Raw genomic sequence first — 12544 nt, 5'->3', positions numbered from 1 at the left:
AATTTGACCCTTGTATGCTGATGATACATATTGGCTGGTCTTCAGGGTTGGTTCTCCCTGATTCATAGGGAGCTATTCTACCTAAGTAGCTGATAAGGTGGCATTAGGACAGGAATTCTGATATCACTCAGTTGGCCTGGAAGGGTGTTACCAGGAGTTTATGATTCAGTTAGCTGACCTGTAAATTTGGTGATTGCATAAATCTGTTATGGATATGCAATATTTTCATACCTAACTCATCTGGTGTGCTTTATTTTTAGGAAACCGAAGGAAGGAACATTGTAAAGCTGAAACCTCATGAAGAACCGCTCTGTTCTGAGATCCTTAGTGGAAAATTCACCATCTTGTGAGTCTTCATGATCTCTCTTGTAATGTCTCATCATTTCTTTTTTTTTTTTTTTTAAACAGGGGAAAAATTAAAGTTTGTTTTCCTTCCCCCTCCCCCCATTATTTCCTTTTTGTAGCTGTTGTCCTCTTTGGATTTTTTGCTGGCTACCTTATCCAGCTCTAGAACATCTCAACAGTTGGGAGCAGATGTGAAGCAACTGTTATTTTGGCATAAGTTATTCTAGTTATTGAAATTACTGAGAATCAGTTATACATATTTACAAATTTCTTCATTGGTCTATAAGTTAGTCAAGACCTTTGGCGTGGGTATATAATGTGCCAGAGGCCATCTTACCTTGTTGAATGCAAACTCTCGTCATTTCAACCGTCCTTTCAAGTAAGTATTTATGCAATGGGTGGATTTTATCATTTTCCTCTGCTGTTTGCCTTTGGGCATCCTGCCGGGAAATTAGCCATCGGTGTAGACCATCTTTTAATCTCCGCAATTGAAGAGGTTAAGATAATGTGTTTTCTCCTGTCACCAAAATAAGGTGGGGGCCAGAGGGTACTGAGAATCAGGTACAGGATAACATAAACTTCCTGCCCTTGCTGGAGCAATTGACTCAAGCCAGTAGAAGTATCACAGGTGTCTGTTCTCTTCATATTGGAAAGCCATGTCCAGGATATAAGGAACCTCAGTGATTATTGGGATTTTCTGTTTGATTTCTAAATGTTTCTTGTTTTATTTCCTTTAGAATGTTCGGGACCCAACAGGAGCCTCCATCGCCCTCTTCACTGCCAGATTGCATCATCCCCACAAGTCAGTCCAACATGTGGTACTTCAGGCTCTGTTTTACCTACTAAGACAGAGCTGTGGATAGGTGAGCATGAAAATTATTTTTTAGATGGTCTTCATTCAGATGGGAAGGGGACAGTTCTTGATTTGATAAAACTTAGCAGTGCCTTTCCTATGCTCCTTGGATGTGCCCTGGGCAGTGAGTGCTATGTATAGAAAATGACCCATATCCTTAAAGGCTTGGCATATTTCTAGGTACTATCAAGATGGTGGGTTTTCTGTATCTTTACCTGCTTGACTCTTTTCAGGATTACAGAAGCTGAGAAAGCCAATTAAATAGCAATCCTCAGTGTATTAAGAATTACTTAATTGAGAAGCCCTGGCCAGGTAACTCAGTTGGTTAGAGTGTCATCCCAATATGTGAAGGTTGTGGGTTCGATCCCTGGTCAGGGTGCATAGCAGAATTAACCAATAAGCCCTGAGTGGTGTCGCTCAGTGAATTGAACACCATCCTGGGAAGTGAGAGGTTGCCCGTTAGATTTCTGGTCAGGGGCATGCTTAGGTTGCAGGCCAGATCCCCAGTTGCGGGCATATGAGAGGCAACCAATTGATGCTTCTCTCCCTCTCTTTCTCCCTCCCTTCCCCTCTCTCTAAAATAAAAGTTTTTTAAAAATTTAAAAAAAGAATTAACCCATGAATATTTAAATAAGTGGAACAACAAATAGATGTTTCTTTCTCCCCCCTTTCTCTCCCCTCTCTCCCTTCCTCTTCTTCTAAAATCAATCAATAATTTTTTTTTTTGTAAAGAATTATTTACTGAGAGAGAGTGAGGGGGAGATGACCTGTGCTGGTTCTTTTTTTGTTCATTCTTCCCTGGATGTTGATTTTTAAAACCCTCTGGGTCTTCAGTTTCTTTGTAAAATAGTAATAATGCCATTTAGTCATTGAGGACTTTGAGACTCAACATTCAGGAAAGAAGAGTCTGAAGGTGTAAAGTTAAGCAAAATCATCTCTATCAATAGGTACATAAACAAAAAGAACCAGCTCATGTTGTATCTCTTCCATTCTAAGGTAAATGGTATTATTACTGTTCTATAGACAAAGAAACTGAAGCCTCAAGAGTTGTGTGACTCTCACAGTCATCACATGTTGTTCCAACTAGGTCTAAGACCCTGTTTTTATTTTCTCTTGGCCAGAGCTATTTGTACCCTGCTGCACTGTTTTTCTGCCATACTTTTTTTCCCTTAGTGTTTGCCATTTGCAGTTTATTATTGTCTGGGTAGTATGGGCTGGTCCTCTGCTTTAGGAGTGATATATCAAGGGCTTGAGACCTGAGATAGTGAAAACAGCTATGCACAGTATTAGTCATACATGCACTTACAGGAAGGAAATAGCTAAAAGATTGCCTTAGTTGGTGGTCTTTGTCTAGTGTACTGGTTACTGTCTTGTTAATGTTACCTTCATAGTACTTAGCTTCTGCTTTTGATGTAGTAAGGAGATAGATTTAAACCACACACAGCACTGTCCTGTAAAAGAAAAGTTACTAAGGAGATGGGACCAGTGTCTCAGGCCGTACAGTGCAATCAGAAGTGTGGAATGTCTCAGGTCTTCTTTTCTATGATTGGTCTTCACGATTTCCAGAATATAGGTTCTTTTGAAATGCTATTGTAGCTCAAGAGAATGAATGAAAGTTTCCTTTACTGGAAGACTCAGTATTGATCTTCTTCCTTGGGCAGCTTAGGGAGTTAGAGCTCTCACACAGGCATGGCCTAGTCAGAGCTTGCTTTCTCCAATGTGATTGTTGGGTCCCACAGGAGCACCTGTGCACAGGTAAACATCATTGAAATTTTTCTACATGCATTTATTTCTTAACAGTCAGTGACTCCTCGTTATTCAAAGGGTGCATATAAAATAAATGTGAACCCTTTTCTCTAAACAAAATATTCTCAGTAGTGAGAAGAAATTCTTGTTTTCCAATGTTACCTTGAACTAGGATGGAAAGCCCTTCTCTTCACTAAATCTTGTCCTTTTTTACTTTTTAAAGTCTTTCTTTCTTTCTTTCTTTCTTTTTTAAAGATTTCTTTTATTTATTTTTTAGAGAGAGGGGAAAGGAGGGAGAAAGGAGAGAACATTGTTTGGTTGTCTCTTACATGCCCCCTTTAAATGGGGTCCTGGCCTACAACACAGGTATGTGCCCTCACCAGGAATTGAACCAGCGACCCTTCAGTTTGCAGTACACTGTCCAACCCATGAGTAAGACCAGTCAGGTTCAATCTTGCCCCTTTTAAGGCCCAACTTCTGTGACTGGCCCCGTCACCACTCCATCCTGTCATGAGTAAAAATTCTTTTTACTTTGACTTTAATAGAAGTTTTTACTAATACTGATCATTTTGTGTTTATTTATGCATGGTCTTACAATGTCATGTATTTTATACTGTTGTTTTTTTCATCTACCACTAGATTGTAAACTCCTTGAGGGCAGAGTACCTTCTTTTTAACATAATATAATGGAAAATCCCCAAGTCTCCGTCGGTGGAGAGGGAAGTGCTATCTATCATAAACTTCCACATACCCATCATCCGTCATCTTCAAAGTGATCTGTAACCAATCTTATTGTCATCAATAGCTCCTCATCCACCCCGTACCCTACCCTCGATTATTTTGAAACATATCAGGGACAGTGTTTTTAACTTATTGGTGTTCCCAGTAGCATCCAGCTTAGGAATCAAATTCAGGAATAAGGCAAATATGCTTACTAGGGAATTAGCTATTATTGTAAACCTCATATTCTATGCCAGAAAAGTGAAAATCCTGTTGCATGTTTATTTAAATCATGTGCCTTCAGAGGATGAGCAGTTTTGGGGAATATAGAACCTACATCGTTATGCCAGATTGCTTTTTAAAAATTAAATTCTGTTTCCCTTGGCATTGTCTTCACTTTGTTTCGGTTCCCTGCCACAAGCTGGAGTGGTGAGGGGAAAACCTGTAATTCTTTGAACTGGGCCTTTGATGAGCTGTGGAGAATGGGAAGTCTCTAAACCTAGATAGTAATTGTGCTGTTTGTTTAACAGCATCTTTGATCTTGGTGAATCATAATCTCTCTGGGGTCATAAAATGAGTCAAGATTTAGCACTGACTGTAACACATTAGGGACCATTTGAACTTAAGGCTGCTAGAGAAACTTGGGGCCACCTCACAATTAGAGATTTTTGAAATGCTGCTTCATTAGTGGGTGCTTCCATCCTGGATTTTGTTGACAGAAAAAAGGTATAGAGGTTTATAGAGGTCATACAAAACAGTTATTGGGTTGGCCATAAAGTCCATTTAATTTTTTCCATAAAATGAAAGACATTTTTTAATTTTCACCAATAACCTTATTTTTTTTTTTGATATATTGGGTATGTCAGCTCTCTCCCCACGTGGTAAGATGTTGATTGTTCTCAATTAATGTATTGATTTGATCACCTGTCACTTCAACTGACCTACTGACCGTGGAGCATCATCCAGTGAGAAATTTCCAGCACAGAACTTCGCAAACCACTTTTGACACATTCGATCATTCACAGCACCTTTTCCATACACTGCACACACCTTTTTTTTGCACTTTAGTTGCGTTTTACCTTTCTTGAAATAATAAGGCATAGTAGGCCAAAAATGTTGCGTATTTCCTTCCATCTTCAATATTAAACTGGCTACACAAAAATGTTGATGAGTTTTTTTAATGCACACTGATTTGATAGCTGTCACAGTACAATCTAACAAAATTTTTCTGAATGGCTTTAAAGACAACTAAGGCTACCAGAGCCACCTTACAGAAAAAACAAACATTTTGGCCAACCCAGTGGTATACAAAATATCATGAGACCCTTGATTTCAGGATTGTGTTTTGTGCCAAGACTTATTCTCAGTTTTAAATACAGTGGTACCTTGGTACTTATTGGCTTCAGAACTTGTCAGACCTGGTACTTGTCACATTTTGACAGGGAAAAGTTTCAACATTTGGCACTTGCTAGAAGTTCTATGAGTCATGACACCACCTTGTAAGAGAAAATGCTTCATCAATAGTTGCATGCTCACCACTCATCAGAATGAATTAATGAGTACTGAGGTACCACTGTAAATGTGAAAACTATTGCTGTCATCTCTGAATAATCCAGTCAAATAATTTATTCTCTGTACAGAATAAAGCAAATAAGGACCTGGCTTGATGGAAAAGGTAACTTTGAAAAGTCCACAGGTGTTTAGGAGATTGCACTGAGGAATACTTTTCGTATCTGTGTGTATTCCTAACTTCAATTTGGGAATAGGCTGACCTCCTTTCAATTTACTTTTGAAGATGTTTTCCAAAGACCATTTTTGGGTTTTCTTCCTGCAAGTCAAAAGGGACAAATTCACAGTGATTAAGCTTAGAGTTTTGTTTTACAGTTTCCCACAGTCCAAAGCATTTTCTTAGAGAAGGCTTCCAGTCCACTGTATTACAATTCATCGATCATTCATTATGGACCTGTGTTGCAAGTACTGTACTAGGGACTGTTGGGGATAATGAGTGAACAGAACACATTTCCCCTCTAGGAGAGAATTTGATGGCTATACAAAGTGAGTGTACTTTAAGCCGCAGTAAAGATCCACAGGAAGATTTATAGGGTTTCAAGAAGGTGAAGGATGGTAGTACAATTGAGTATAGTTATCAGGGAGATCTTCATGGAAGGGGGAAACTTTTGAGCTGAAAATGGAATGTTATAGAATCTGGATAGGCAGATTCAGAGACAGAAAGAAACAGTTCAAATTTTGACAACTTAGATGCTCTGGAACATTCTTAACTTACGAGTTTGGCACTTCATAAATCTGGATAAGTATGCGTCAGTAAGTATAAGTCCAATTCCAGTTTTAACATGAGAAGCTTTCTCCCATATCACCATGCAGTTTTTCAACACCAGCTCAGTGTTCCACAATTCACCTCAATTCTGACACTGTCTATCTAGAAATAGCATCAGGTATCACAGGTTAAGGGTTTATAGCCCTGCAAGACTGTCCCCTTCCACCCCCCTTCAGACAACAATGGCAAATTCAGATTGTCACATCTGCTTCAGACCAGTAGGCTGTAAATCCGAGGTTCTAACTTCTCCCTTTTTGGGTTTGATGAATTAGCTAGAATGGCTCACAGAACTCAGAGAAACATTTTACTTACTAGTTTAGCTGTTCACAATAAAAGGATATGACCCAGGAACAGCCAGGTGGAAGGGTTGCATAGAGCAAGGTGTGGGGAAAGAGCACGGAGTTTCCATGCCCTCTCTGAGATGGCCATTCTCCCAACACTTCACCATGTTCATCAACCAGCAGAAGCTCTCTGACCGCTACCCTACTGAGTTTTTATGGAGGCCTCATTACTTAGGCATGATTGATTAAATTATTAGTCATTGGTGATTGGACTCAGTCTCTATCCCCTTGCCTACCCTTCCTTCCCAGGTGGGTGTGTGGGTGGGACTGAAAGCACCAACCTAATCCAGTGGTTGGGGCATTCCAGCAGTCACCTTATTAATGTAACAGGCACCTTTATTGAGCTCTTCACTTAGGAAATTCCAAGAATTTTCAGGGTCGAAGACTAAATACATAGTTCTTATTACAAGTCACAGTACCACAATAAGCATAGCAGATACCAAAGATAAATCATCTTTTTATAAGACCAGTTTTCTGGGAGGCAGTTATCTTGGTCCCAAATGTGCCCCATATGTTGTTTCAGCCCCAGGCTTTCAACCGGCCCCATTCATCTCATTACTTAAATGTTTTTGTTCAATGATTGGTTTACAGCTTTGAAACTCAGAGGAATGGACTGGTGTTTATCTATGACATGTGCGGTTCTAATTATAACAACTTTGAGCTGGATCTTGGCAAGAAAGTCCTAAACTTGCTGAAGGTAAGGCCGTGACAGGGTCCTCTCAACTGTCCTACAGTGCTTAGGATACTTTTCCTATTCTTCAGGAGATTTAGGAATTATGTAAACTTTAGACATTGTGTTCTGTTTAAAGGTCACCTGTAAATGAAAACTAGTAACTGCTTCCTCAGAACAAGAAATGATTTGACAAGTAAAGTGGGAAGAATTTAAATAAGAAATACATGGGAACATTCTGAATCATCCTGGAGTTTTGCAGAATAAGAGTAAATGAAGGCCTAGGTATGGCCAGTGTTCTTGAAAAATGTCACCTAGCCAGTGACTTTCAGACTTTTTAAACATAATCTAGTCAGAAGTATGTTTTACATTATGACTTAGTCCATGAAGGTATTTGTACACTTACACATGTATGTAGAATTGAATACGTAGATAAAGTTCTTAATCTCTTATCCCAAACTGTTAGGTCCAGAGGTATTTTTTAATATTTTGAACTTTAGATTTTATTTATTTATTTATTTATTTATTTATTTATTTTTTTAGAGAGAGGGGTAAAGGAGGGAGAAAGAAAGGGAGTGGAGAGACTCATCAATGGTTGCCGTTCCGCACGCCCCAACTGGCATCTGGCCACAGGCATGTGTCCTGGCTGGGAATTGAACCAGCAACCTTTTAGTTTGCAGGCTGGAACTCAGTCCACTGAGCCACACCATCCAGGGCTGAACTTTAAAAGATAATGTGCATGCCGCTTTATAATCCAACATTAATATTTCTGCAATGAGATATATTATTCGTAATGAATGGAGAAGAATAAAGGCCCTAAATAGCCTAGGGCAGTTCAGGTTAGATATTGCTGCCCTGTGAATTTTGCACCAAACTTACGAAAGAAACTTAAGGTTTTCAGAGTTATTTAGATTTCAGAATCTGTGAGTAGGGGTGTCTATATCTGTGTGTACATGTTTAATAAAACAAAAAAGTTACATGAAATAAGCTTTACTATGTGCAGTCACTTTGATTATTCCCTTCTAGTTCATATTTTAAAAATGTTAATCATGACCTATGAAATTGATTTCAGGACCCACTGAGTGACATCCTGCAGTTTGAAAAACATAGAAATCTGAGCAGTCTTTGTCCTGGGACCTCACCTTGGAGTACTATGGAACTAAATTTTTAGAGATGTTTCTTTTTTATTTTTTTATTATTTTTTTACCCTTACCTAAAGATATGTTTATTGATTTTAGAGAGGGAGACAGGGGTTGGGGGTGAGAAAGAAACATCCATGTGAGAAAGAAACATCGATGGGTTGTGTGCTATACACGCCCGAAGAGGGATCAAACCCGAAACCTGGGTATGTGTGTGCCCTGACCAGGGATCAAACCTGCAACCTTTTTGGTGTACTGGCTGATGCTCCAAACAGCTGAGCCACCCAGCCAGGGCTAGAGGTGTTTATTTACTATTATATCTTTACAATAGAAAGTATATAAATAAAATACTACACTGCATGTTGTTTTCTGGGACTTGCATTTTTCACTCATCATTATTTTACTAAAATTCCTCTTGCTGCATGTAACTGATTCATTTCTTTTTACCTTTTAATTCCTCATCCATTGGTGAATATATCAGATTATTCATCTACTCTTGTCTCGATGGTTGCTTGGATTGTTTCCTGATTTTTGCTATTATGAACAGTGCTTCTATGAATAGTTTTATACTTGTTTTCTGGTGCATGTGTTTCTTGACCATTTATTTATTATTACCTCACTAGGGAGCCTATTGCAGACATTCCCTACCTCTCACTCTCAGTTCTTTTAATGAAATTCTAATACCAGAGATGTACTGTATATATTGTGATGTACTGAATGCATATCTGGTTTATGCATAATGAATATGATTTTTTTGCCCATTCTCCACTCTTTTTAAAAATAATTTCATCCCCTTGAATGCATGTTCATACACTTAGGAGTAGAATTCCTGGGTCATAAGGTTGTGAAGATTGAGCTTCATAAAATAGTGTCAGATTGTTTTCCTAATGGTTGTATCTACCTGCCATGTGTAAAATTTCCATTGGCCCATATCCTCTTCAACACTTGGGGGTGAGGTTAGACTTGTTAATGTTTTCCTGATCAAGTGGGATAAAATGGCATCTTGTGGTACAACTTGCATTTCTCATGTTTATGAGATTATCTTTTTATACATTTATTGGCCATATATGTTTTCTTCTGCAAAGTACCTATTTGTAGCTTTTACCCAGTTTCCTATTGGTTTGTCCATTTATGTAGTTTTTATATATTATTAATACTAATCCATTTATATATCTATATTCATATATATACTGTCTCAGTTTATAGCTTGTTTTTTCACTTAAGTCTTTTTGACAAGCAGCACTTCTTAACTTTAATATGGTTAAATATGTCTGAATTATTTTTTTCTGTTTAATGTGTTTGCATCTTAAGTTCTTTCTTTTTCCAAAGTCAGAAAAAATATATTAACTATTTTTTTACTGCTCTATCACTGAATACATATGTATTAATTTTTTAGTTGATTTTTTTTATTGTGGTAAAATATATATATATAACAAAATTCACTATTTTAACAGTTTTTAAGTGTACAGTTCAGTGCCATTAAGGACATTCACAGTGCAACCATCACCACTATTCATTTTCAGAACTATTTTGTCATCCCAAACAGAAATTCTGTACCCATCGAACAGTGTCTCCCAGTATCCCCCACCACCCAGCCTCTGGTAATTTGCCTTTTCTAGGTCCTCATCAAGTAGAATCACACCATATTTATCCTTTTATGTGTGTTTTATTTTACTTAGGATAATATTTTCAAGATTCATTTATATTGTAGCATATATCAAGATTTCATTCTTTTTTAAGGCTGAATAATATTTCATTGTATGTATAACATTTTGTTTATCCAGCCACCTGTCCATAGACATTTGGATTGTTTCCACCTTTTGGCTATTGTGAATAATGCCCCTGTGAACACTGGTGTACAAGTATCTGTTTGAGTCCCTGATTTTAATTCTTTCGCACATATGCGAGAAGTGGAATTGTTGGATCATGTGGTAATTCTACATTTAACTTTTTGAGGAGCTATTTTTCTTTTTTTAAATTATATTTTATTGATTATGCTGTTACAGTTGTCCTGAATTTTCCCCCTTTGCTTCCCTCCTCCCAGCACCCCCCATACCCTCAGGCAGTCCCCATACCTTGTTCATGTCCATTTGTCATGCTTATAAGTTCTTTGGCTACTCCATTTCCTATCCTGTGTTTTACATCCTCATGGCTATTCTGTAACAACCTATTTGTACTTCTTAATTCCCTCACCTCTTCACTCATTCCCCCATAACCCCACCCATCTGGCAACCATCAAAATGCTCTCCGTATCCATGATCCTGTTCTGTTTTAGCATGCTTAGTTTGTTTTTTAGACTCAATTGTTGATAGTTTTGTATTTTTTCCATTTTACTGTTCATAGTTTTGATCTTCCTTTGCTTAAATCAGTCACTTTAACATTTCATATAATAATGGTTTGGTGATGATGACCTCCTTTAGTTTTTTCTTGTCTGGAAAGTTCTTTATCTGTCCTTCCGTCCTAAATGATAGCTTTGCTGGTAGGACAGTCTTGGCTGTAGGTCCCTGCTTCTCATGACTTGGAGTATTTCTTGCCAATCCCTTCTAGCCTGCAAAATGTCTTTTGAGAAATCAGCTGACAATCTTATGGGAAATCTCTTGTAGGTAACTAACTTCTTTTCTCTTGCTGCTTTTAAAATTCTCTCTTTATCTTTAACCATTGGCATTTTAATTATGATGTGTCTTGATGTGGACTTGTTTTTGTCCAGCTTGTATGGGACTCTCTGTGCTTCCTGGACTTGCATGTCTCTTTCCTTCACCAAGTTAGGGAAGTTTTCTTTCATTATCTTTTCATATAGATTTCCAATTTCTTGCTCTTTGTCTTCTCCTTCTGGCACCACTATAATGCAAATGTTGGACTTCTTGAAGCTGTCCCAGAGGCTGCTTATACTGTCCTCATTTTTTTTGGATTCTTTTTTCTTCTTGTTTTGATTGGTTGGTTTTTGCTTCCTTATGTTCCAAATCATTGATTTGATTCTTGGCTTCATCCACTCTACTGTTGTTTCCCTGTACATTGTTCTTTTATTTCAGTGTATCCTTCATTTCTGACTGGATCTTTTTTTATGCTTTTGAGGTCCTCACTCAGTTCCTTGAGCATCCTTACTACCAGTGTTTTGAACTCTGCATCTGATGGATTGCTTATTTCCATTTTATTTAGCTCTTTTTCTGGAGTTCTGATCTGTTCTTTCATTTGGGTCACATTTCTTGGTCTCCTCATTTTGGCAGCCTCCCTGTGTTTGTTTCTATGTATTAGGTAGAGCTGCTTTGACTCCATGTCTTGGTAGTATGGCCTAATGTAGTAGGTGTCCAGTAGGGTCCAGTGGCACAACCTCCTTTATCACCCAAGCTGGGTATTCAAGGTGCATCTTCCATATGCACTGAGCACACCTCCTGTTGTAGTTGAGCCTCAGTTGCTGTTGGCACATCAATGGGAGGGATTTACCCAGGCCAGTCAGCTGTATGGACTGGCTGTGACCACTGACCACATACCTCCACCATCCGTGAAGGATCAGCTGTGTAGGGGCCGGGCAGTGGTGCTCCAATGTGGTCTGTAGCTGTCCACTGGGAGTACTGGCCCTGGGGTTTCCTGGGTGGTGCAGGTCAAGGTCAGCCCCCCCCACCCCCCCCACCGTATTTTTCCGGTGGCCATGCTGCCTGGCCTATAAAGCAAATCTGAGATGAGTGCTGCTTGTGCTGGGCTTAGAGATTCCTAGGCGAAGTCAAGATGTGCATCTAGGCTGGCTACTGCTGGTGTCTGGCCTGGAGCTCAGTGAGGCCGTCTGTTGCTTCTTTGAGAGCATTTAAGAAATTGTGCAGTATGAGCGAAGACCAGCCATTCATAATGAAAAACAGCTTGGGTGGGTCCATAAACTGAATGGAGTCAAGTGAAGTCTTTGTGGATTTCCAAAGTGGGTCAAACAGTGTTAGCCAGGTTGATGGAGTCTCAGATATGGCACGAGCTTGCCAGCTCTGTGGGAGGAAAGTTTAGAAAAGGAACAGTGGTCTCTGCTCGTCTTGAAGCCAGACACTTCAGTTTCTTCTAATATGGCACTGGCGCCTTTCAGTATGCTCCTTAGTGCCGGAGCTCAGAGGGAGTAAGTCTGAGTAGGTGATGAGCTCGTGTGTGGGTTCTTTAACAGGAACTGTTTGGAGCCCCAGCAGTTTCTTCCACGACTCAATCTTCGCTGGTTTTTTGTAGTGAACAGTTGTGGGGACTCATCTTCCTGGCAGTGGAATCCTGGGCTGGAGGGCCTTGTGTGGGTCTGGGAGTCTTGCTCCCAAGATATCCCTCCCGAATTTTTACCCACCACATGTGGGTGTGGGACCAGCCCATTTTGCATCTGCACCCCTCCTACTGGTCTGGATGGATGTGGTTTCTTTAATTCCCTAGTTGTCA

The 12544-nt window shown here is 39.2% G+C and overlaps 1 protein-coding gene across 1 annotated transcript in view; it reads left to right on the top strand.

The window, feature by feature from the left end:
- Nucleotides 1-1082: 1082 nt before the first annotated feature.
- LOC129085598 (tyrosine-protein phosphatase non-receptor type 9-like) overlaps nucleotides 1083-12544 on the top strand; it is a gene marked incomplete at its 5' end in the record, with an annotated part of 51554 nt that continues 40092 nt past the window's right edge. The window contains 3 exon segments of the mRNA XM_054592005.1: nucleotides 1083-1190; nucleotides 1192-1208; nucleotides 6932-7037. Of these exon segments, the coding sequence (XP_054447980.1) occupies nucleotides 1083-1190; nucleotides 1192-1208; nucleotides 6932-7037 (231 nt within the window).

Source organism: Pteronotus mesoamericanus, unplaced genomic scaffold, assembly GCF_021234165.1.
Source record: "Pteronotus mesoamericanus isolate MK-2021 breed Mesoamerican mustached bat unplaced genomic scaffold, CSHL_Meso_final scaffold_31, whole genome shotgun sequence".
Classification (NCBI taxonomy): Eukaryota; Metazoa; Chordata; class Mammalia; order Chiroptera; family Mormoopidae; genus Pteronotus; species Pteronotus mesoamericanus.
This window is presented reverse-complemented; position numbering and strand designations above follow the sequence as displayed.